Raw genomic sequence first — 24989 nt, forward strand, 5'->3', positions numbered from 1 at the left:
TTTTTGATGTGATAATTAGGTATTAAACATGTTACTGTCATGGTCCGTGTGAGTGGCTGTGTGTTTTTCCGCAGAGCTGGAGTTCCCACCTCTGGGCGCAGCTTCCTCATTCCAATGCCTGCATATAAGACCAGCGCTCTCAACACACACTCAAACACATCCTGCTATAGCAACACCCTTTTAACACATGTTCTTCGTTCTTATTCAGATATTTATTAGTAAGTGAGTTATGTGTATGTATATATTGTATATATTGTGCTATTTCTTACTTCTTGTATTGTCTGTTTTTGTTACTGTTTGGACTGGAGCACTGTAACCAACATAATTTCCCCTAGGGATCAATTCAATAAGTCTTCGCCAGACCAACAAGTTATTCCTGTGCATCATCGTATTTGGTGTATGCTTCCCTGGTGTTTGTCTGTGGTTTTCAGGAATCGTCTGGTACATCTTTTCACTCTCAACATTACTCACCACTTCTGAACGCTTGTCTGCTCAGTAATCATGATCACAGCCCAAGCTCTGTTAGATATCCATTTACCCGCCTGCCTTCCTCCCTGCTCCTTCTCAAAGGATTCACGATAAACACTCCCTCTGGACACTCGGATTCTGGACACCTGGATCACTTCGACTGCCTTCCTCTCACGCCAGCCTCCACCTACAAAATCTGTAAGACACTTCCAGGTTACTTACTCTTCTTACCTGACCAATCGCTGCCATCTCTGTGTGTTCAAGCGCCACTGACCCTCACCTGAGCCACAATCCTCTCCCTGAGTTGTCTCTCTAGCTCCTGCTATGACGATTTACAGCCCCTTTGGTTTTCACAGCTCATAGTTCACGTTTCTACTTCATAGTTCACAGCTCATTTTCAGATGTTTTGTTCAAAATGATCTTGTTCAGATGTTATTTACTGTCAAGATTCAAGAAGATTATTGTCATATACACCACAAAACACAAGTGGTTATGCAGAGCAATGAAATTCTTACTTTGCAGGTTCCCTTCACACAACTAAATAACAACTAACTAAAATAAAGAATAAGTTTAAGTCTGAGCATACAAAATAATAAAGTAAAACAAGTGCTTATGTAGCTTATGTGTGGGTGTAGTCAGAATCTAAAGTGCCAGTAGTTGCAACACTGTCACAGTGGTAATATATACAGAATGTGCTATATTAAAATGTTTAGACTGTATGAAGTTGTGTTATGTTAGATATAGATGTAAAAAATTACAATTTAACAGGTCAAAGATAATCACAGTTCAAGCGTAAGTCAGTGATTCAGTAGCCTGATTGTGAGGTAGTCACACTCGAACGTCAAGGAAGGTGGTAGGGAAGCAGACTATGCAGACATTTTGGGTTTCCAAGGTGAGCAATTTATTTGCAGTGAACTTAATTTAATGTATAACTTAACAAAACTTTCCCCAAATCAATTCATTTAACAAAACTCAACATAACATGGCTCTGGTGACACAGCTCACCTCTCCTCTCTCCTGCATCTGGTAGAGACTGGCTTTAAATAGGGCCATCAATTTCCCTCCAATTGCCCAGCCAGTACCACTCACTCAACTGAGGGATCTAAAACTCTACTCAGGTTATCTAAAAACACAAAACCTCTACACACTTCTAATATGCACATTTACACAACTAAATGGCAGTATTAACAAAAGGAAAAACATTCAACAAATCCCTTTAAACATTAACACAAACAAAAGGAAGCATCTCTCTGGAAAAAGAAACCCCTCCACATGGTTTGACCTGATGATGTCATGTGTGACATGATCAGGACTTTAAAATGAGGAAATGCCAAGCGGGCGTTTCCCCACACCTGACACTCATGATGACTGAAAAGACAAACAGAGTAAGTATGAACAAATGACTTAATCTGTAACATAATAAAGTATAAAGAAACATAACTTAGTATTTGTCTTAATTTGCAGAATGTTTGATTTGCCGGCAACAAAACGCTTACACAAACAAACCCGGGATAGTGAGTGAAGCAATGTTACTTAGTGATGGGCAGATGAAGCCCCATGAAGCACTGAAGCTTTTCATCCAATTGGTTCACCCCAACGCGAAGCTTCATGAAGCTTCATTTGCTCTAGCAGGACACCTACTGGACGTAAAAATAATAGCTGGCATGAATTTGAAGAGTGTGGCATTTTGCACACAGCCTGTAAATGTCAACAACAAAAGGAGTGTGTAAAACATGTATATTGTAGTGATGGCAGTATACTGTGTATATTTATAGTGGCAGTATGGGAAATGATTATTTGGAAATGCTTGAAATGGAAATGATCATTTACTGTGAGGTGAGGTGTGGTTGGGGTGTGGACAGTGGTTGTGCTTTTGTAACGTTGAGGTATGGACAGCTACACACTGAGGCTTTGAGCCTCAGTCCTGCCTGTTCACATTTTATTCTGTAAAAACTAAATTTTCACTGCTTTTATGACCTTTTTAGTGGGGAGAACATAGCTAGGATTTAATGATTTAACAAATCTTTTGAATCCTTTGTCCTCCACAATGCTAAATGGCTGGGAGTCCTCAATCACCATGCTGACCAGGTCTTCATCTATTTGAGATTGTTCTCCTGAGGAAAGACAATAAAGATAAAGCACAAATATAAATATCACATACGTAACTTATAACAGTTGTATAATATTGTTATATCATTTAGTAACATTACTGCATGCTATATTATCATGGCATTTGATGGCTCACCTGGTCTTGCTCCACGATCGGTGTTCCCCTTATTCTCATGCAAAGCTCTGTAGTGCCTAAGCATGGATGAGGTGTTGCTGTTATATCCCAGCTCCCTGGCACATAGCAAACACTTCACCTTGTACAAAAGTCAAGACAGCTCAACATAAATTGTATTGCACCATCAGTATCATGAAAATACATCTTCTGTAGAAATTTACATACCTTGTTGGGAGGAATAAGATCAAAATGTTCCCACACAGGGGAGGACATCCTCCTCTTCTTAGCTGGCTCCATTCTCTCCTGACTTTCCTCACTCTCATAAACCTCCATACGGTCTCCAAACTCTCACTAACCGCAACTCTCCATCAAACAACCACATTTTTGAATGAAGTCTGAGGGGTTTATATCGCTGTCATATCTCGCGGCAAAGTTCGAACCACTTCATGAACCAGTCACGTGGTACAGCCGGGCAGCGAGGCTTCGGACGTCATCATTTTCAGCTCCTCCCATAAATGAAGCAAGCCTCGATACGCGCTTCGCGGAAACGCCCCCTCCATTACTCGACACACGCTCCGAAGCCTCGATACAGAACGTCCCATCACTAATGTTACTTGACAAATAGCAAATCATACCAAATACATAGAAACAGAATAATGTGTACAATGTGCAAAAAAAAGGTAAACACATATGGGACAAATGGAGAGAATTACAACTGCTTCTCCACTTTGTCACCAGAGGCGGAGCCAGACATTTGAAACACCCGGGGCTTAGCCCAAAGAGTAGTATGCATGTGGGATTTTTTTTTTTTTTTTTTGGGGGGGGGGGGGGGGGTAGAAATGACTGAAAGATTAATAGGCTCTGTTCAAAAAAGAATGACTTCATATAGGGAAAAATATATATCACATGTGCAGGACACCTTAAACTAGTTTTTTAATTAAGCAGCAAGGCAGAACAAGGTCAGGGCTGCATCAAGACATGAGGACTAAACCCCAATTCAACCAGACCCAGAACTGATCCAGAATTAAAACAGGACTACAACAGTTCAAAATCAGGACTACTGAGGACTTAACCAAGACAGAACCAGAATCAGAACTAGATGATAGCACTAAAAATCATCATAGACCTGCACTACACTTATTTTTTTAATTCTACCAAAGTCCACTATTTAGATTGAGAAAAGTTTATATAATTATTTAGCCTTGTTGTGCAAACAAGCCTGCAGAACTTAATAAATACAGAATTTGAAAAATAACAAACCTAAAAAGAAACACTAGGTACGAGATACATGAGGACCTGTGATACGGTGATACTTTTGGTAAACAACCATTTGACTAACATGTGTGTCTCACCTGCTCTTGTTCATCTGTTCTGTCCTCGTTCTCCTCTCTCTCCCTCTTTGTGCTGACAATCATCAAATATACAGTTGAAACCAGATATTTACTCTTCAGATAAAAACACTTTTTTAATTGTAACATCAAATCAGACTAAATGTTTATTTTTTTAGATTGATAAATATAAAAACATATTTGTTAACTTTAAGAGTAAAGAGAGAAACTATCTGTATTTCTTAATTGCAAATGGCACCAAATTGTATTCAAACTTGAGCCACACTTATGGAGCTCCACAGTTCTGTTCCTGGTGTTTTGGTTGATATCTCTTGATTTTCCCATGTCACAGAAACAGGCTCTGTGTTTTGCCTTATATGCATCCACAGCTGTGCCACCAGTTTACTCACATGGACTCTACTAACCTATCAGAAGCTTCTTCAGCTCAGAATGGAATCGTCTGCAGTTTCTTATTAATTAACAATAAACTTAGTGTACATGTACTCCTACATTTGATGAAAGTGATAAAAATAGCTCTGTCTCTCTTTATTCTGAAATTTAACTAATTCAAAATATATTTCAATATTTATCTAAAACAAAAATTTACTCTAAATTGATGTTGTGCAGTAAAAATGTTTTATGTTTTCTCCCTAAAGTGTATGTAAATATCTGGTTACAAATGTGAATATCCTGCTGTGTACTGAAATTCCTCTTGTTTTGCATAGAAATATACTGAACAACATACAAAGCATAATATATAAAATAACATTTACCTGAGTTTTTTCTTTGAAAGAACCCTCTAATGTCCATTCTTATGTTTCAGTACATAACTGAAACCGATTTAGTCGGGAGGGTAAGAACTGAAAATATGAAATAAACACACGTAAGCTAAGACTCTAAAAAAAAATAGCATTTGTTCGGCTTTTCATTTTGCCATTTGTTGATTCACTTGAAGAGCAAGTAACGTAATATTGGTCAAGTGATCAGTTTCATATCAATCTTTCGTGATGCACCGTCATATTTACATTATTTGTACGGTACGAATGATTTGCTTTGGTACCTGGTCAAACTTAAGCTCTCCTTAGTATGGCTGGCTCCGTCTCTACAACAGCGCACTCACGGGCAGCAGCTGCCCCGCCCCCTCGCTCAGTCGCTTAGTGCCTGAGCTTGGATCATACCAATATCAGGGGGGGATTCACGCACAGTCGTAAATTCCCACAGTGTGCACTATGTGCTTCGAATATTGTGTGTACTTTTTGTTTTATACAGTTGTCAGCCAGGCATCTAACTATGAAAAAATTACACTCCAAAATACCCCGGGCTTCTGACAAAACAACCCGGGCTTAAGCCCCGTAAGCCACCCCCCCGCTCCGCCCCTGTTTGTCACACTGATAGCCTGTGGATTGTCCTTGCTTTCACACACCTGTAGCAGGCAGATGACAGGAGTGTGAACAGTGTGTGCTGTGGGTGTGTGTGGTCCTTGATGATGTTACGTGCGCTTTTTCTGACCTGAGTGTTGCAAATGTCCCTCATACATTTTATTTTATTTATTGTTTATTTATTGTTATTATTTATTTATTTATTTATTTATTTATTGGGGGGGTCCCCCTCTCTTTTCTGGTATTGTAAATAATGAAAAAAAAAAAATTATTTATTTATTTAAAAGAAAGTAGGTGGGTGATGATAAAGACAGTACTTCTTGGAGTATGCATGGAATGGATTCACCTCAAACCCAGGCCCTCCGACTTGAGAAAGGGGGGGGGGGGGGGGGGGTGTGTGACCTATCCTGCAGCCAGACACCAGGGGGCGATAGAGATGTTTTGGCTTCATTTTGGGGGAGCTGTTAGGTCGTCCCTATTTTCTACAGTCATCCATACAGTTATGTGTGGTTTTTTTTATGTTTAAATGACTCGGGTCCCTGTTAAGTGTTTAACAAAAAATAAAAGAAAGAAAGAAGGATGACATACAAGAGCTGGACAAAAAAATGAGTAAGATAAGATAAGATAGAACTTTATTAATCCCTCGGGTGGGTTCCTCTGGGAAATTCGACTTCCAAAAAGCACAGCAACGACCGAAGTTACAGTTACAGAATTGATATATACACACACACACACACACACACACACACACACACACACACACACACACACACACATAAATACAGAGACAAATATAAATAAAATATACAAAGGGGATAAATAGAATAAATAGGAATAAAAAATAAAATACAAGTGAATTGCACATTTCAAGTATTGAGTCTATTGCACTGTTGACTATTTACAAAAAGTATTGCACAAGGTATTGTACAGTGAGGTGCAGAGGCACTACAGCTTAGTTGTTCCCCCCTCCTTTGTCCTCCTGTTTCCCCTCCCTCTCCCCTCCAGAGAGGAGTTAAACAGTTTGATGGCGTGTGGGACAAAGGAGTTTTTAAGTCTGTTAGTTCTTGTCTTGGGGAGAAGCAACCTGTCACTGAACAGACTCTTCTGGTTGTTTATGGCCGTGTGCAGAGGATGCCCAGCATTGTTCATAATGTCCAGCAGTTTCTTTAATGTCCTTTTCTCTGCCACTGTCACCAGAGTGTCCAGCTTCATGCCGACCACAGAGCTAGCCTTCCTGATCAGTTTCTCCAGCCTGGATGAGTCCTTCTTTGCTGTGCTGCTCCCCCAGCACACCACAGCATAGAAAAGTACTCCAGCAACCACCGACTGGTAAAACATCCTCAGGAGCTTCCTGCAGATGTTAAAAGACCTCAGCCTCCTGAGGAAGTACAGTCGGCTTTGGGCTTTTTTATACAGGTACTCTGTGTTGCATGACCAGTCCAGTTTATTGTCCACCCACAGCCCGAGGTACTTGTACTTGTTGACCACCTCCACCTCCTCCCCCTCTATCTGAACCGGCAGTGGACCTTCTCTGGACCTCCCGAAGTCCACAACCAGTTCCTTAGTCTTTGAGGTGTTGAGTTGCAGGTGGTTTGTGTGACTCCATGCGACAAAGTTCCTCACCAGACTTCTGTACTCCTCTTCCTGATCATCCCAGATACACCCCATGATGGCTGTGTCATCTGCAAACTTCTGAATATGGCATAATTCAGAGTTGTAGCAGAAGTCAGAGGTGTACAGGGTGAAGAGAAGAGGGGACAGCACAGTTCCCTGTGGTGCTCCTGTGCTGCTGACCACAGTGTCAGACGTGATGTCCTTCAGCCTGACGTACTGTGGTCTGTCGGTGAGGTAGTCGGAGATCCAAGCCACCAGGCAGGGGTCCACCTCCATCCTGTTCAGTTTTTCCTGAAGCATACAGGGCCGGATGGTATTAAAGGCACTGGAAAAGTCAAGAAACAGTATCCTGACCGTGCCTTTTCCCCCATCCAGGTGTGAGTGGGCTCTGTGTAGGAGGTACAGGATGGCATCCTCCACTCCGACACCCGCCTTGTATGCAAACTGTAGTGGGTCCTGGGCATGTTGTACCTGTGGTCAGAGGAAGTTGAGGAAGAGCCGCTCTAGAGTCTTCATAAGATGTGACGTCAGTGCCACCGGTCGGAAGTCATTCAGCTCATTGGGCCGGTTCTTTTTGGGGACCGGGACGATGCAGGATGCAGGAGTAGCAAAGTAGCAAATACACACTTTGAAACCCCTTCACGAAGCTGCTAGTGATCAAGATCACTTTAAAAAAATTACAAAAGACTCACTTGAAGCAAAATATAAAGAAATTATGGGTGTCTAAAGACTTTTGCACTGTACTAGTTGTACAGCATTCAACACGGAGAATGAAAAAAACTAGAATATTTTTATAGCGACGACTCATTCCACATTCCCGCTCCAGCTTTTTGATTGACTGCAGATGGGATTAAAAACTGAACTGCAACATTACTCAACAGCTTCATCGCTTTTTTGATTTAAGTGTTTGGTTTTTTTATGCAGCATAGTGATTTGTACTGAATGATGTTCTCAGCATTTCGTAGAAGCGCTGATAAATGACTTAAGCAGCATCAATCAGCTCTACAATTTACAGGACAGAGATGCACGCACTGTGATTGGCTGGCAGCCAAGCGGCGCAGGCGGTCACCTGGTGGAGACATAAAACAGGTTTGAATGGAGGGAAGGCTCAGTAGACAAACAATTTTTGGATCTGGTGTTGAAAGATGAGACTACTGGCTTTGGCTGTGGTTTGCGCTCTCATTGCTATCCAGGATGGACGGAGTGTGGGAGCAGCTCTGCAAGGAGTCGACCCTGCACAGAGAACACATGCAACAGGTGGCTACTGAAGTCTAATATTTTTTATTTGTTATTTATTACAGCATTATGCTATTCATTTAGCACTATTAGTACAGACAGGAAACGTGTCGCCTCAAGAGTTGCAGCCAGTTAGGTTTTTATAGGCTTTGTGAATTTGGAATTTACACTAAAAATAAAGGGTTTGAAAAAATGTAGTTTCACGTCTCAGAATACAGGCTAGAGGGGTGCAAAAAATCATGAAATTCTCAGCCCTAAATTGAATCAAAATGTTTGAATCATTCAGAAGCTGAGCCTGCTATAGGTATACGGATTCTAATGTATATACTTTTTGTTCCTACTAATCTGCTGCACTTTTAGGTTGTCTTGCATTCAGTTTTCTGTCTACTTCATGCCAAAGCAGCTTGATGGGGTTTATGTCTGCAGTTTGTGCCTGTTTCCTTCTCGTAATACTTTGGCACACTATCTTGTTGTAATACAGTTCTTCTCAGTGTTGCAGGCCCCACTGCACCGATGACCAGAACAATGTGGAGTAAAACTAAATCAAATGAATCTGACTTTTGCAGACAAAATAGACTTAAAGGAAAATGTTGAGGCTTGTTCAAAATGCTGATATTAAAATTGTGAGATCTGAACTGTTTCCATCTTTTGAAGTGGGGCAGAAAAGTTTGAGTAACTGTAGCTGTAGGATGAAGCGCTGAGCCTCCTGTTCTCATCATTATGAAAGCAATATACAGTCTTACTATCATTAGGACTGTATTTTCCTTATGATTCATGGATTAGCAGAGGATTTGGACATAATCAGTAATAGACAGGGTATCCATATGAAATATTTGCATCAACCATGAAGGCTTTGTTGACTCCTGTGGCTGTTTTAAGTGAAAATTATGATGTCGTAATTGACTGTCTTAATTTTGATATGAAGCTAAAAAACAAACAAACAATAAACCCATAATTTGGTATAAAAATAATTGACACATAGATATTTCATGGTCATAAAATCCTCTTTTTAAAAACAAAAGTACATGTCAAACTAAAATAATCTAAAAAAGAAAAAAAAATACATGAGTTACCTCATCAAACACTGTGTGTGTGGTGATGACTGATTCAATAGATTGTGTAGCAGGTTGCAGCTGCACGTACTCTGCTGTGTTTGTGTATTTGCAGTTGTGGACTGATGTGTCTGGGGTTTGCCTTCAGGAGCAGTGTCCTCTGCATTCAGGAGAACAGCAGGCGACTTCCTGGCAGAGGATCCGAGCCTCTGCTTTTCCCTGAGAGAGAACGAGGACCAGAGGCAGCTCCTTTGCAATGATCGCAGAAGTAATTTCAACTACAACCCTCTCAGCCTTCGCTTTGGAAAACGCTACAACGGCTACATTTACAGAAGAGCTGTTAAAAGAGCCAGAACGAAAAAGGTTTCACCCTTCTCTCTGTTCTTGCGAGAACTGGAGGTGCCCACCTGAAACAGAGGACATGAACTGGGGAAGTATGTTATTTGTGGTGGAAAGTCAAACGGCGACAGCAGTGTTCTTAAAACTCTTTATTTAAAAAAGGTTTCCCTGATTAAAACTTTTGCACCTATCTTTAATGTAAAATTATTTTCAGATGCTACAATGGAGAGGAGAACTATGTAAATAAAATACTTTTAGAGAGCATGTCTTGTCCTGTGTCTCGTCTTAATAATCTGATGAGTTATACGAGGAGATCCTTAGTAGTAATGAAGTGATTTAATTGACTGCAGTCACAAGAGGGCACTGCAAACTAAATAACAGGGAAAATAGTCAAATGTGTTTAGTAGAATTGTAAAAAAAATAAAATAAAAATGCTGAATCAATCCAGATCAAAGCGCTTCTTATTACCGGGACATATGTAGAAATAACCTTTGAAAACATCTCTTTGACCCTTGAGATTCTCTATGACTCCGGTTTTAGGTATGTTCATTTAGCGTCTATTGGGAATCAGAATCAGAATATTTTATTTATAGCAGAGCAAATTAGGTGATCACAGTCACTCCAAGACGCTAAGAACAATAACAAACATGGAAAGGTACCAATATTAAATAATACCTTTAAAAAACAAAACAAAAAAAGCATTTAAAAAAAAAACAAAAAAAGTTGACATTGAGGTAACCCTCTTGTCATTTGTTCCATGGTTATATACTTGTTTTTTCTTTATTGCATTTCAAGTCAATTGACAGTTTGAGTTCTTCTAGTTTCAAGTTACTTTTTATTTTTAGTTCCTTTTTTAAAAACTAATTCATTCAGTTTGGTTCCATTTAGGTTCCAGAGGGAGTTTAATTGTTTCAGTTTAGTTTTTTTTAATGTTTGAGCAGTTTTAGTTTAGTTTCTCTTGGCTTCAGTGGTAGTTTGTTTTTATTAATTATTTCCTCTTACCAATAACAATAATAAAATTTTGCAATGTTGTAATTGTCCACTATAGCACTACAGAACATGAGACCATTTTTTGGCAGAATACTGGTTATTGTTATTACAGCTTATTTCCTTTATTTGATTCACAAGAGTTATCCTTACACTATTTAACAATGTAAATAAAACACATTGTTAAAGGGATTCTCTACATGTGCTTAAAACCTACTTAATAACTATAAAAACACATCCCCATAAAGTCATTGGTTCAGGTATGTGGATGACACCTGGGCGAAAATCAAATCTCAGGATGTACCACAATTCACAGATGGTGTGGTTGTGTTCCAGGGTAGGATAACATGGCCCTCTTTTTCATTTCTTCCATGTACAAGTCAGCCACAGTGGGTGAAACTGGAGAACCCATGGCACACCCATGTGTAGTTCTTGTTCATTCAGTGGTGCTAGTTTCAGTTATTGTGCAAATGTACTGTGTATGTGTGGTAGTACAATTTTAGACACACTGAAACTTTTAGTCATACTAAATATTTCAGATTTAACTCAACAAATTTAGGCTACCTTTCCAAGTCTTTAAAGTAAAGTTTTATCAGTACAGATAAACAAGTCATTGGAATGCCTAAGATTTTATAGATCTACATGTTGATCAGCTCGATTTGAGATATTGCAGTATTATTTTTAGGTTATCATTCCAAATGATAAACTATTTTGAAGAAGGAACACATCAAATATCTTACTCTGCTGGAACTGCAGCTAATAAAACAGAACACACACCAAAAATAGATGTACAAGCAATCGCATTAACTAAACAGCAACACTGAGAGGACACCCAGTAATTACAAAAAATTATCTTGAATTAAGATGTTTCTTTTCCCCCCTCTGTTTGACAAATCATCAGATGAACCCGTTTCTGCAGCATTTGTCTCATACTTGTGACAGTATTGTCCTTTGCTGTATTTTCTTTGCAGATCGTCTGATAATATCTCTGCAGTGCAGAAAAATCACGACCTATGAAACCCCTCTTTTTAAGTCAGCGCACACAGTCTAAAGCAGAGAGCCATGGTTAACAGAGAAAGTGGTTATGATGTCCGTCATCTCCAAAAGGAGATTTAGGGATTTTTTTTCCCCCCGAGCCAGCTAAGACAAAGAAAGCTGGCTGTGTTGAACTTTGTTCATAGTAAACTTTGTGTCTCCTTGGAGCTAAATGAACAGGTAATACAAAACTGCTCCCCTGCCAACTTTTTTGAAATGTGCTCCTGACACAAGATTTAGAATGAATATTTCAGAAAATGAAAATTATTTCACTTTTAACTTTGATATGTTGTCTTCATCACATTTTGCCAAGAAAGCCTTCAAATGACTTCTAAATTATTGCATTTTGTCTTTTACATCAAACACAATCAAAAGTTATTTGTACTTTTCCACCAGATGATAGAACAGATTCATTATTTTGCTACAGGCTGTAACATTAACATGAACAAACATCAAAGACACATTCAGGAGGTGTAGTTTTATTAAGTCACACACTGCTGTTTACAACACAAGGCCAGAAAAATCACACCTCGTATCCATAAATCAGTCCTAGCTGGATACCCACATGCTTCCACTGCTACTGCACCTCGCTTCGACAGCACAGAGAAAGAAAGATTTCCCATCTAGACCCAAGTATGTGATGATTTGTCTGCTTCAAAGAAGCAACGTCAGAGGAAGGCTGTCCTTTGGCTTTGTTGATTATTTTGCTCAGTGACTCCCTGCTCTAAATTAAAACAACACGTGAAAATGCAGTTGAAGCAGTCAGTGACACTTTGTGTGTTTTTCTTGGGGGTTTTGTGTGGACTTCTAAGTGCATATGTTGGCTGACACTCTGGATCCAAAGACAGTACAGGAACAAAGGGCATAGATGTGCTAACACAATCACCGCGACAGTAACTTAGGCCTAGCGCACGACGGAAAGCAAATGTGCCCTTTTTTTAAAAAAAGCATACCAGTGTTTTTTTAGACCTACAAATAATCTGGTGATTGGCATGGAGTGAGCAGAAACATGATGTAAAACTGAAAAGTTCCCTGACAGTCTTAAAAACACTGGTACTGTTCTTCAAAATAAGGCAACACAAAGCTAGAAGAATGGGCAAGATTATGAAAGGACTGCGTGTGCGAGGACAGGCCTCACTGCATCATGGGAGTGGTACGTGGTGTGTTCACAGGTCCTTGAGGTCTTTCTGGATCCCCCACAGTGTGTCAGCGCTCTTCTTCAGCTGGGCAACCTCGTCATCAGTGAGGGTCATGTTGACCACACTGTTCACACCGTTGCTGTTCAGAATGCAGGGCAGGGACAGGAAGACCTCCTCAGCGATACCGTACATGTCCTGGAAAAGACACAAACACAAAATGAAGAAACACACCAGATGCCCTTTCTAATTCAAAACCCCAAAGGGGATTCATAAATCATGACTAATGTTGAGAATTCACTACAGAATTAACTGGTGATTTACAGCAAATGTAGCTTTGGCCTAAAGAGCCAACGTGCTGTTCTGTGTAACAGCCGCCACGTGAAAAATGGTTTTCATGGGGTGACGGTGGCTCAAGAGGCAGAGCAGGTCAGAAGGCTGGTGGTTTGATGCACGCTGCATGCCAAAGTAAGACAATATACCCCAATTGTACGAGACAGAGTCTGTGTGCGTGTCTGACCTTGACCATGGTGGAGACGGGATGGACACGGCTCAGATTCTTGACAATGCTCTCGGTGAGGTCAGCAACGCTCAGGCCGATGGCCCAGTTGGTGTATCCCTTCAGCCTGATCACCTCATAGGCACTGAGATACAAAACACCATTATTAGCATCTGTCTGCAATTAGATATTAAATGTGTTACAGGAAGCTCGATTAGTTTACCCAGGCACACTGACAGGAAGGCTTTTATTATGGGGAAAAAGTTACAGGATTGTAAATCATTCTGAGCAACATGTATAAAGCCTTCGATCTTCTTATAGCAAGTCGAAAATATGTTTATTTTTTGAAGCGATATGATGCTGGATGCATATAAAAAAAAAAAAAGTACTTTGAATGAATGACATTCTTTGCCTGTTGTAATAAATCACATTATAGTACACAGTAACAGTTGCTGCTTCTGATAAACAGTAGCAGCTTCATGTATAATTTGATAACATCTCTCTGGTCTTAAATGCACAATTATTAACAGAACCCACACCTTGACGCGAGTCCTTGCACACTTACATTAGCTTCAGCTCTGAAACTAACTAAATACAACGACTGAGGTTAGAGGTTCTATTCCCACTGGAGCCACCTTCTGTATAACTGTAATTACTTGTGGCCTTGAATAACTGCAGACATTCCCAGAATGACACACATATTTAATTACAGAAGGATACTGGCTTCAAAAACAGAACATCTGTTAGTTTGATTTGTCAGATCACCATGCGCCTTCCTTTACCATTTTCTGTTTTAACTTCTAGCAGTCAGTTTAAGTGTCCCAGCAGCATTTTTCTGATTGTATGCTTGTGATGCAGATAATTACCGATTACTGAATGCTGAAGAGGATTTCATTTACTTATATACTGATGGCACACACATATTTGCATTAGGTAGTAAGATTATGTTTGAAAAAGTTTGACTTTAAAATAAAAGGTATTTGTAGCAGGGCGCATAAATACAATTAAGTGTGTCCCTGTATTTATCCCAATTTCCTTTTTTGTTAAATTAGACAAGTTTCTCTCTGGGTACATTTGGAACAAAAAAAAAAAAAAAAAAAAAAGACAAAAAAGAGAAAGTGGTTGTTGGGTTTAGATTTTATTATTGTCATTTGTATTAGGAAACATTTAACCATATATTCTTAGAGGTGTATAATCAATTGTGTAGTGATAAGTTGTGTGATCTTTAACAGGCTACAGAGGCTTGGTGTGTATTCCACTAGAATGCACACCTACATCCTGGGAGCATGGGAAGAGGTCGCATCTTGTCTTAATTGTTTTATGGTAGGATTAACGTAGCTACGTCTGTTCTAGTCTAAGTGCTTTTCTGTTTAGATGAACTGCTGGACTTCCTCACCGGGGGGGGGGGGGTCTACCCTCTTCCTGACCAAGGATGTTTGCCTTCATGTTATATGACCCTTTGATCAGCAGTAACACACACACACACACACACACACACACACACACTTCTTTTCTCTTACCGATCTGACTTATCTCTACAACTAAGCTGACCACTCATTATGTTTTTGTTTTTTTTTGGTTGGTTTGTTTTGTTTTTTCTGTGTATGTGTGGGGGTTCTGAAACTCTCCACATCTCTCTTGTACACTCAGGAACTGCTATTTTGTACTCCAGGGTTTACTATTCGTATTATTAGATTGGATCCTTTCTTTTTTCTTTTTGTACACCCACTGGTACTCCTATAATTATGAGGTGGGAGTGTATGTTTCATATTGTTTTATGTTCTTCAAAAAGAAAACGGCATATTGTTTAATTTGTCTTTTGTAAAAATGGATGCAGAAAACTTAATACAAATATCTGAGAAAAAAAAAAAAAAAAAGGGTATAGAGTTCAAAGTACAACCTGTCCACCACTGCCTTGTGTGTGGCCTTCCACTGCTCCTTATCGGCATCAGTGCCGATATCAGGGTTCAGCTTCTGCAGGTTGACTCCGGCCACATTTGCTCCGCTCCACACGGGCACTGAAGCAGGAATTCATGGAGATTTTACATGCAGATATGATTTTATAATGCTGTTATTAGACAGAAGCTAATTCGGGTGTGGACTCACCGCTGGTGTCTCCGTGCTCACCCAGCACCCAGCCGTTGAAAGAGCTGGCGTGGATGCCGAGTCGCTCAGCCATCAGGTAACGGAAGCGGGCTGAATCCAGATTGGTGCCGCTGCCAATGACACGGTGCTTCGGCAGACCGCTCAGCTTCCAGGTCACATATGTCAGCACATCAACTGCATTTAAACACAAACACACAATGCCGAAAACCAAATGAATATAAATAAATAGTATTCCTAAGGGTCTTTATGAAACTCTTGCACTTACCAGGGTTGGAGACCACAATGATTGTGCAGTTGGGGCTGTACTTGGTAATCTGAGGGACGATGGACTTGAAGACATTAACATTCCTCTGCACCAGGTTGAGGCGGCTCTCTCCCTCCTGCTGGCGAACACCAGCAGTCAACACGACTAGGCGAGAGTTGGCTGTCACTGCATAGTCTGAAGGAGGAAGGAAAGAGTAACACATGATCTGCTCAGGCATGTATTCAGACATCTTTCTGTAGCATGGGGGTCAGTGCAGGTCCAGCTCCTGACCTTTGTCTGCCGTTATCTTGGAGGTTTTAAGGAAAAGGCTGCCGTGCTGGAGGTCCATCATCTCTCCTTTAAGACGGTCCTCCATCACATCGACCAGAGCCAGCTCATCACACAGGTCCTGACCACAGGAGAAAATTCACTACTGTATTTCCACACATTTCTCCACATCTCCGCCATATTCCAGGAGACTCTGGAGCTCCCCAAGACTCCAAAGATGGGGGGGAGAAAAAAAAAAAAAAAAAAAAAACTGTTGTCAATTTGTTAATTCTATTCCATTTATATAGTGCCAACTCACAACAGTTACCTCCAGGCTAGAGCATTGCAAGGTAAAGACACTACAATAATACAGAGAAACCTCAACAAACATTTGACCCCCTATGAGGAAGCACTTTGGCAACAGAGGAAAGGAAAAACTCCCTTTTAGCAGGAAGAAACCTCTGGCAGAACCAGGCTCAAAGAGGGGCGGCCGTCTGGCGCGACTGGTTGTGGTGAGGGGAGGAAGACAGAACAAAAGACATACTGTGGAACAGAGCCAGAGATTAATAATAACTAATGATTCAATGCAGAGAGGTGTATGAGGATGTGTCCTTATAGGAGATCTGTTCAGGTTTCCGGTGGGCTTTTTAACATGCAATATGAAGCAAATGTGACTGTGGATTGTTGCTATGAAAACATATATATAGTTTCGCACTAAACATGAAACTCTCAGATGGGACTGATCATAAATGAGACACAGATTTCTGCTTATTATAGAAATATGGCTGGTTCCAGAAGTTTTTTAATTAGACAGCAGTGAGTTTGTGGAAGTTTCTTCACCAGTTTGGTGAAAATAAAAATCATGACGTCTGAAAAAAATCAGTGAAAAACTGTCAAACGGCCAGAATTTCCATAAATCACAGAGGATGAGTTAAGACTGTCAGAGAAACTGACTCCAAACCTCAAAGACATGACAGTAGAGCATGGGTCTGCACAGACGAGACACACTGAACGGTACTTTGTGTTACCACATCTCAGGTTTAACCAATGAGAAACAATGTTTTGGTGGTGACAACTCATCTCTTTTTCTAGACACAGCAGCCTCCCAGGGAGTGCTCACTTCTTTAGATCAAATGGTGGAAACAGGAGGTCATTTTATAATTAAATTTCATCACAGCTTTATGTTTTCCTTCACACACTGGCTGAAGGCGGAGTTTTGTCTTACCCGCAGCAGGATGCTGACAGCACAGGCCATGCCCACTTGGCCCACCCCGACCACCGTCACCTTGTTCCTGGGAGGCTCAGCAGCGCTGCCGGCCTGAGGGCTGATAAGCTTTTGGAGCACTGAGGACATGATTGCACCTGCAGGGAGACAGAGAGAAACAGGAAATTCAGTCAACTTGTCAAATGACAAAATAAAACAAAGGGAAAAAAAAATTTAAACAGATTGTGTTGACTGCTGCTGCTGAAGATGGGCCAGCACGGTGGTAGAGTAGAGGGCACTGAAGGCTCCTGGCTCAAACCACATGAACTTTGGGTTAAATGCTCACTCTAAATTGGGCATGTGCAGGAAAAATTTTTTTTTTGATGCATACAGAATAAAAAAACTCCATGAATGTGACTTACGTATCCTAACGTTCTCCAAGTGGTAAGTGTGACTAGAAAAGCACAATATTAACTGCAAATATTACTGACCAAAACTATCTGTGAAAAGTTCTTCTAAACTGTTTTAAGCACCAGAAGAGAAAAAAAACAAAAAACAAGTGCTCCTATTCCAGTTAGCTCCAGTCTTAATTCCAAAACTCAGCCAAAAACTTCCAGAAAGACTACAAAAGCTCAGGTTTGTGGGTTTGCTCAAATGTTCACCTGAGCTAAAACTGTCCCATTTCCAGTTTACTTCCTCCCAGTCCTCTTTAAACATTCTGGGCCTATTACTGGGTGAGGGTTCTTATATTTTATCAGTCAAACTGTCCTTGTAGGAAAAACCCTGAAAAACTAGTTAAGCCACATAAACACATACTCTGGCACATTCATAACAACAATCAAAGGAACCAGCTACACAATGAACGGAAGGTGGTCCTTAGGCACAGAGGTGCTGGAGCCCCTTTTATGCATGTGCTAAACTCAGAGTTGACTGAACCACCTGTGATCAGCTGTTCGGGAACACCTCGGAGTTTTATTTTAAACTGTGATTGTTGACCATGCTTCCTGGTACAGGGCCCCAGGTGCTCCTTGTTCTCACACCGTTTTAAACCACAAACACCAGTGGAAACAGTTTGGAAGGTTCTGGCTTTCTCCTCAGACACTACACCAACTGGTGTAGGGTTTATTCTTTCAACACTGATACTGCTCTCTCCACTTCACCTACAGGTAAAATGTTTCCTTATGGACTGGTTCTTATATAGCGCTTTTCTACTCTTCTGAGCACTCAAAGCGCTTTACACAGGGGTGTGGCCGTATTCAGACTGCAGGCAGTAAGAAGGAGCCAGTCTCAGAATGACTGATTCACTGGAGGTTAAAACAAAATAATCTTGTCTTTTGTGTATTCTATCATTATAATAATTATAATGATTGTAATTTTTAAAACTGGGTAAGACCATTTCTATGCAAATATTAGCCATTTTCTACAAGTGAGAACAAAAATTCTATTGTATATACAAAAAGAAGATTTTTTGTTGTTATGTTTGTTTGGTACGAGTTGTAAACTTAAAAAAACCCCATCTAAATCGGTATGAAACACTTACAAACCATAATAACATATGTAAATGTGATTTGGGGCTGAAATGTCTCAGTAACCTGCAGAGGGTCTACTGTGAAATGACCTACATTGGGTCCAATGGTTGGTTTTATAAACGCCATCAAAAAGTCAAACAAAGTGAGTTTTGGACACAAGCTGTTCATTTCATTAGTTAATCATTATTAAGTTAAAATGATTAAACACTACCACACTCAAGGTTGACTTTGGCTAATATGTTTGATCACAAATGATGTGACATCACCATTAAAAAACAAAAAAAAACAAAAAAAAAAACACCATAAACACAAAAGATGTAAGTATTTGGGTTTTGGAGTGTTGAGGTCAGAGACAGCTTTGAGGAAACAGCATGACTGTGATGGAGTTAAATCTGCGACATTGTAACTGCAAACTCTTCTGAAACCTTACACTGTAACCTATAAACTGCTCCTCCCCACAAATAGAACTATGTGCTACTGTTGACACAGACCACACGGGTATAAATTTTGGCAACAGTGTCAGCCGGTTGCCAAGGTTACTCCATAAAGCACATTACATTGACTGATGAACATCATCATGGGACAGATCATTAGTCCCCAAAGCAATGTGGCTCAGGCCTATACCACATTTTACCACTAAACAATAAAATCATTTTTATTACAAGTATTTTCTTTATATCAACTAACATTTTTATTTTTTTCCAAATTATGTGACATCAGTCCGTCATTGTAAAAAACAAAAGAATATTTGTTAAGCTGAATAATCAAATAAGATCATCTCCACGAGTCAACTACTGTTTTATTTCCGTTCTCTTTTCTTTCATTTTCACATTGGAGCACAAGTTTCTGCCTGAAAAGACAAAAAATATCAGGAGACTCGGAAATAAAAATGTAGTTGATGACAGAAATGGTTTCGGAGAAATTTTGCAGGTCTTTCCGTCCAACTGCTGTCAGACTCTACAACATGGTCTCTCCAGATGACCACACACGTACGTGCAGACACACACACACACACCCCCAATACACAATGATAACTTTCGCCATGTCTGCTTGATGTGCAATAGTACCGAGTGCAATTTCCCAATATAACAAAGTATGTTATTCTATTCTTTTCTAATTCTTACTGCTTTTAAATTGTACCTTCTGTGCCATGACCAAAAAAATCCCCACATGTGGAACTAATATAGGTTTATCTTATCTGTTATCTTCAGCTGAAAGCCATAAAAGTATTTCCTTTTTCCAAATACTACACTGCTTACTTTCTTAACAGCCAGTGAGGCTCAATAAGAACAGAAAATTATTCTTTCAAAATAACAGTTAAATGACAGTTAGTTGTATTTTGGGGCTGAGGCCTTAGTCCTGACCTGTGCAGCTGTAAATATGGTGGCTCACACATCAAGGTCAAAAAAGTCAAAGACAAAAATAAAATAAACCAGACCTTACCAAAATATTACGTCCAATCTGCAGAAACTGCCAAATCTGATGTATTAACAGTGTAACATTTCAGTGCAACAAAATGACTAATATAATAAAATGACTGTGTGAACTGTAGATACAGTTATACAGCACATGATTTGAACGAAAACTGCTAGGCGAGGATCCAAAAAGAGATCTCTGAAGTTCACAGGGCCTGTGTTTGGAAGCCACTGACCTTAGCTGCCAGTCAGTGGTAAGAACAAAGCCAGCGAGGTCACCTTGTGTCATATTTAGCCTACCAACAAGCTCCAACCTCTCGGCTATACCAAGGTCAAAGAAATTTGTGAACAGGCCGTGGGGGAGGGGTGCTTTGTCTCCATAAAGGATCACCTTCTGTGCACACTTACACAGGATGTAGCTGCTGAACAGCACGTCTTTTCCTACCCTCTTAAAAATTACCATTGCACAATTCAGCCGTCAGCCACGTACATCACGTCTTCAACACGCCCCGAGTTCGTTTTTCCAGTTTGTGCTATGCCTCAAGGGTTTTGCATTGTAATTTAGTTACGTAAGAGTCCAGGCCCGAGTCCTGCCGTCCGCTTTCACGCAGAGAAAACTATTTCAAAGTCACGCGCACAGCGGGAAAAACGATTACTTGTAGATAACGATAAGTCGACACGGATGTGGTGGAACGCACATAAAGGGAAGGACGACGACATTCGCGTTGCATCACGGCTCTAGCTTCCTGAGTGGGCCTCTCCAATTGAAATAATTTTTTTATATCATTTTTAAAAAGCTAATATTAAACAGTGTTTAAAGCTGTGCAAAACAAGCGTGAAATCGCCCCAATTTTAACGATGCTGCAAAGATTGCGCAGACACTAGTGGAACTTCCTATTCACTGAAAATGGTTTCCTTTAGCTGCCGTTTTAACTCGGAGCATCCATTTCTGATGCGAACACGACGCCGCTTCAGAAAACAGCCACAACAACAAGAACATGGACTTACAGGTTTATAGAAAGCCTGATATTCGTTATCTGGTCCCGGAGGAGGAACAAGGTGATGTTCGGTGGCTGGTGAAGGATGAACAGAAATGTGGTGTGGAGCTGAAAGGGCTGCTGTGAGGAGGGGGAGGGTATAGAGGGAGGTGGATGTGAATAGGCTGGCTATGAGAAAGAGGTGGTGCGGGTCCGCCTGCTTGCCTGAATTCACACCTGTTTAATCAGACTCCTTTCTAGCATTAGTGGTGGTCAATGCGCTGTTTATAGGTGAAGATGAAGACTTTCGTTCAGTGATTCAGATCAGCTGCAGTTTTGCCATCTGTAGCAATAAAGACGTCCAGTCATAAACATCATTGTACTCACAAGCACTTTACTTTGGATCATTTAAATATATGAACGTCAAACGATATCTAAAGTGTAAGACTTTTAATTTCCACATCAGTGTGCTGTGAAATTATGTTCCCTTGGTTCCAAGTTTCGTTCTCCGCTTGCTACGATTAAAGACTGGTAAACTACATGTGGACTACTTTTAATAAAAATGATTATGGAAACTGCTCATTGTTGGTAAATACAACAATGCATAAGGCAAATGCAATATTTAAACTGGCATCTTTGTTTTCCCACTATGGACCATACCAACCTAGACTCTCTTTGTATTGTTCCTTGGTGATTGTAACAAATAAACTATCAAGCACGAGTTCCCCCAATGCAGACTGTTAATTAATGCCTGACCGAAAGAGTAAACGACTCTGGAAAATCATTACACTACAGTTAGCAATGTATCTACAATTTCCACCTTCACTTCCTCATTTAACTCCTTCACTTCCTCATTCTGGCCATGTCATGACCCAGTTTATTCCTGCATACAGGCAGAAACTAAAAATCTCTGAAATTGTCGTGAGGAAATCCAAAAAGTGGTCCAGTGAGGTAAAATAATATCTTCAGGCTACTTGGTCTGTGCCAACTGGGATGTGTTCAGGACTGTTACCAGTAGTTTGGACGAGTGCACAAAGTTCAATTTAAATTTAAGTCATTTCCCTTTATATAATGCCAAATCATAACAACAGTTGCCTGAAGGAGCTTTAAGGTGTGAATAATACTAAGAAAACAGAGAAAACCCCAACAATCAAATGACTCTCTATGATAAAACAGGAAGACCAGGTGCAGGCTGTGCAAAGATGCCCCTGAGACAATCCAGCACATACCAGCAGGGTGCAAGATGCTAGCAGGCAGTGCATACATGTAACTCCATAACGAAGTGGCTGGCATAGTTTACATCTGTGCCGAATATGGCCTGGAAGTCCCAAGGTCAAAATAGGACACACCCCCGAGGGTGACTGAGAATGACTGAGCTAAGATCCTCTGGAACTTCCCGATACAAACAGATAAACTGGTGATGGCGAACCAACCGGACAGTGATAGCTGTAGCTATGCCAAATAATAGCAACATCAGGAACATGAAAAGCTGAAGAAATACAAAGGACTGAGAGAGGAACTCGAAAACAATAGGATGTTGCAGCCTTGCCCTCTTCATCCAGCAACACATTCATACCTTAAGGCACCCAGTCAGACACACTGAAAATCAGTATGTGAACAGAAAGGGAAGTAAGAAAGGGAATATTGGGGAAAGTGCAAGAAGACATGCAGAGTCAAAAGTCTGTCACAAAACACCCCACCCCCATCATAGTAGCTGCATTCTTGCCTTATCAGTATTCCTCATTCTCTTTATCTCTAACACTTCAACGGCTTCCAATATTTCTCCCAGCCATCATTATAAACAGTCATCAGTTTGTCTCCATGAGGAAGAAATACGCAAAAAAAACAATCCCAAAAAACAGTAATCAAATATTCAGGTCCTAGTTTGAAACAAACAAAATTAAATATATTGATGCATGCTCAATCACCTGGGTAAGAAAATCTCAGAAAGTTGATTCTGTTCATCTGGACATTGCATTTTCAGCAGTACGCTACATTTAGGTCAAAGTCAAATTCAGCTTTATTGTCAAAATTTGTATGTGCAGATCAAACAGGGGAATTTGAAATTGCATTGCTCCAAAGGCCCTCAGTGTTACACTTAAACAATATAAAAGATAAAAAGATAAAAATCATATGCGCAATACAGTACAATGAGGGCTGGAATGGCCATCGGGCATACCGGGCATTTGCCCGGTGGGCCGCTCGTGATTTTTCGTTTTTATCGGCCGACGGGGTTTTATTTCTTTTCTTCTTCTTTTTTTAATGGTATAAATGAATGGTGGTGGATTGGCCAGTTGGTCATGATCGACTCTGGGCTGGACCAATTACAGAAGGAGGTCGAACTTTAAAGTTGAGGTGAAAAGGAACGCGATTTGTCCCGTACTACTTCAGCTAGAAAGTTGCTAATTCAGTCATGAAACTGATCAATGAAGTTTCATGACTGAAAGAGGAAACCAGCGGAGGTCGCGCTAAACAACAGCAGCACGTTTAAGCTTGATCAGCTGTTGTTAGAATTTATTTAATATTAATTTCTAGTATCAGCTGATGTTTGCTGGAGCCACAGCTGTAAAAACTGCTGGTCATGATGTCGGTTTGGATATCTGGTGAGAAGGAAACATGAAGATGAAACCAGGAGATGTCCTTACTGAATCATCAGAGCTGAACAGGTGACGGGGAAACAGGTTTACCTTTTAGGTGACATGAATGAGGTGAAGGGAAGTTATGAAGTGTTTCTGAGAGACAAATAACACCAGGATCCTTTTCTAAGTAGCTGACAGCTACGTGTGCAGGGGCGGGTCTAGCAAAGTTTTGCCAGGGGGGCAGGTAGGGCATTAACAGGGAAAGGGGGGCACAAAGAAATACTTTTCTTTCTTATTCTTATTTAAAATGTCTAGCTTTTAATAAATAATTATCTGAATCTTACAACCAAAGTTTTCATCTGATGTAAAATGTACAGAAATCCATTATAGTATTCAGTAAATATTAAGTCTAGTATATACCCTTGTAAGTTATAGTATTCTTTCCTTTGGGAAGGTACCATCTGTGCAGTCTGCAATTCTGTTGAAGAAAGATGTTGAATCTATTTAATTACTGGAGAAAAAGAATAGATTTCTGTGCATTTGTTTTATACGTGCATTAAATTAAAATCAGTTTTGTCAATTAAGCATCTTGAGGCAGAGGGTACGGGAGTGGTTCCCTTTTTTTTCTTTTTTTGCTGGGAGTTGGCAACCCTATTAGTTAGGTATATGTAATTATAAATTAAGTTGTTTTATATTTTTGCTAAGTACTGTTTAGAATACCAGAATAGGGAGGCTGGTGTAGGTTTAAGTTTATTATAAAGGCTTTATGGATTTTCCTGTAATACCATGGTGGGCCGGTCACTAGTCAAAATGCCCGGGCTGATTTTTTGTCCCAGTCCAGCCCTGAGAACAATACAATCTTATATACACAACAGTTTGCCATCCCGATGGCAGCAAACTGAAAAGACTGTTGGACGGACGAGTGGAGTCACCTGTAATGCAGAAGGCTTTTAAGGTGAGGCAGGTGCAGCAGATGTCCTGGAGGGAGGAAAAAGAAGTACCCACAATCCTCTCCACTGCTCTCACTACTCTTTGTAGCTTTTTCCAACAGGACCCAGTGCAGGAGCCGTACCACACAGTGATACAGCTGGCGAGGATACTCTCAACAATGCTTCACTAGAAGGTGCTCATAATGGGGGTCGAAGTTCTTGCTCTCCTCAGTTTGTGGAGGAAGTAGAGTCGCTGTAGGGCTTTACTGACCATGATGCTGTGTTTTTTTGACCAGGAGAGATCTTTATCTTCTATAAACAACTTTAAAGATCCAATTTCCCACAGGCCTCAGCAGACTCCTTGCTGAATTCCATTTCTACTAGGACCTTAAATGATATGCAGTCACAGTAAGTGGTGTAGAGCACTATTAATCTTCTCAAA

The 24989-nt window shown here is 40.3% G+C and overlaps 3 protein-coding genes and 1 long non-coding RNA gene across 5 annotated transcripts; 1 reads left to right on the forward strand and 3 right to left on the reverse strand.

Annotated features, from left to right (window-relative positions):
• Nucleotides 1-1242: 1242 nt before the first annotated feature.
• Nucleotides 1243-12745, forward strand: kiss2 (kisspeptin 2). Of its 2 annotated transcripts, XM_082505004.1 has the most exons (3): nucleotides 1243-1853; nucleotides 8029-8270; nucleotides 9450-12745. In XM_082505004.1, the coding sequence occupies exons 2-3, from the start codon at nucleotides 8159-8161 to the stop codon at nucleotides 9710-9712; spliced, it is 375 nt and encodes a 124-aa protein (XP_082361130.1). In that variant the 5' UTR covers nucleotides 1243-1853; nucleotides 8029-8158; the 3' UTR covers nucleotides 9713-12745. The 2 variants fall into 2 exon arrangements, 1 of the variants encoding a protein (XP_082361130.1); XR_014271203.1 differs by lacking the exon at nucleotides 8029-8270 and having other exon boundaries at nucleotides 9450-9536.
• On the reverse strand, nucleotides 2139-3054 carry LOC309688921 (uncharacterized protein). Its single transcript, XM_082505003.1, has 3 exons — nucleotides 2918-3054; nucleotides 2714-2831; nucleotides 2139-2582 (listed from the first exon to the last, which is right to left on the reverse strand). Exons 1-3 carry the CDS (start codon nucleotides 3023-3025, stop codon nucleotides 2422-2424), a joined length of 387 nt encoding a protein of 128 aa, XP_082361129.1. The 5' UTR covers nucleotides 3026-3054; the 3' UTR covers nucleotides 2139-2421.
• On the reverse strand, nucleotides 3428-5408 carry LOC309688945. Its single transcript, XR_014271209.1, has 3 exons — nucleotides 5081-5408; nucleotides 4794-4880; nucleotides 3428-4096 (listed from the first exon to the last, which is right to left on the reverse strand). It is a non-coding gene; the product is annotated as an uncharacterized lncRNA (long non-coding RNA).
• Nucleotides 12126-21216, reverse strand: ldhba (lactate dehydrogenase Ba). Its single transcript, XM_082505002.1, has 8 exons — nucleotides 21071-21216; nucleotides 17140-17276; nucleotides 15939-16056; nucleotides 15669-15842; nucleotides 15404-15577; nucleotides 15198-15315; nucleotides 13319-13442; nucleotides 12126-12996 (listed from the first exon to the last, which is right to left on the reverse strand). The coding sequence occupies exons 2-8, from the start codon at nucleotides 17266-17268 to the stop codon at nucleotides 12829-12831; spliced, it is 1005 nt and encodes a 334-aa protein (XP_082361128.1). The 5' UTR covers nucleotides 17269-17276; nucleotides 21071-21216; the 3' UTR covers nucleotides 12126-12828.
• Between the last annotated feature and the right edge of the window lie 3773 nt (nucleotides 21217-24989).

The sequence above is a fragment of the Aulonocara stuartgranti genome, assembly GCF_965226115.1.
Source record: "Aulonocara stuartgranti genome assembly, chromosome: 15".
Lineage (NCBI taxonomy): Eukaryota > Metazoa > Chordata > Actinopteri > Cichliformes > Cichlidae > Aulonocara > Aulonocara stuartgranti.

Excerpts from the sequence above, each read along its gene's own strand:
- LOC309688921 (XM_082505003.1), bottom strand. The coding sequence starts at position 3,025 with ATGGAGGTTTATGAGAGTGAGGAAAGTCAGGAGAGAATGGAGCCAGCT. Across the intron at positions 2,832-2,917 it reads ATCTTATTCCTCCCAACAAG|GTGAAGTGTTTGCTATGTGC; the intron begins GTATGTAAATTT and ends CTTTTGTACAAG. Across the intron at positions 2,583-2,713 it reads CGATCGTGGAGCAAGACCAG|GAGAACAATCTCAAATAGAT; the intron begins GTGAGCCATCAA and ends GTCTTTCCTCAG.
- kiss2 (XM_082505004.1), top strand. The coding sequence starts at position 8,159 with ATGAGACTACTGGCTTTGGCTGTGGTTTGCGCTCTCATTGCTATCCAG. Across the intron at positions 8,271-9,449 it reads ACAGAGAACACATGCAACAG|GAGCAGTGTCCTCTGCATTC; the intron begins GTGGCTACTGAA and ends GTTTGCCTTCAG.
- ldhba (XM_082505002.1), bottom strand. The coding sequence starts at position 17,268 with ATGTCCTCAGTGCTCCAAAAGCTTATCAGCCCTCAGGCCGGCAGCGCT. Across the intron at positions 15,843-15,938 it reads CAAGATAACGGCAGACAAAG|ACTATGCAGTGACAGCCAAC; the intron begins GTCAGGAGCTGG and ends TTCCTCCTTCAG. Across the intron at positions 15,578-15,668 it reads CATTGTGGTCTCCAACCCTG|TTGATGTGCTGACATATGTG; the intron begins GTAAGTGCAAGA and ends GTTTAAATGCAG.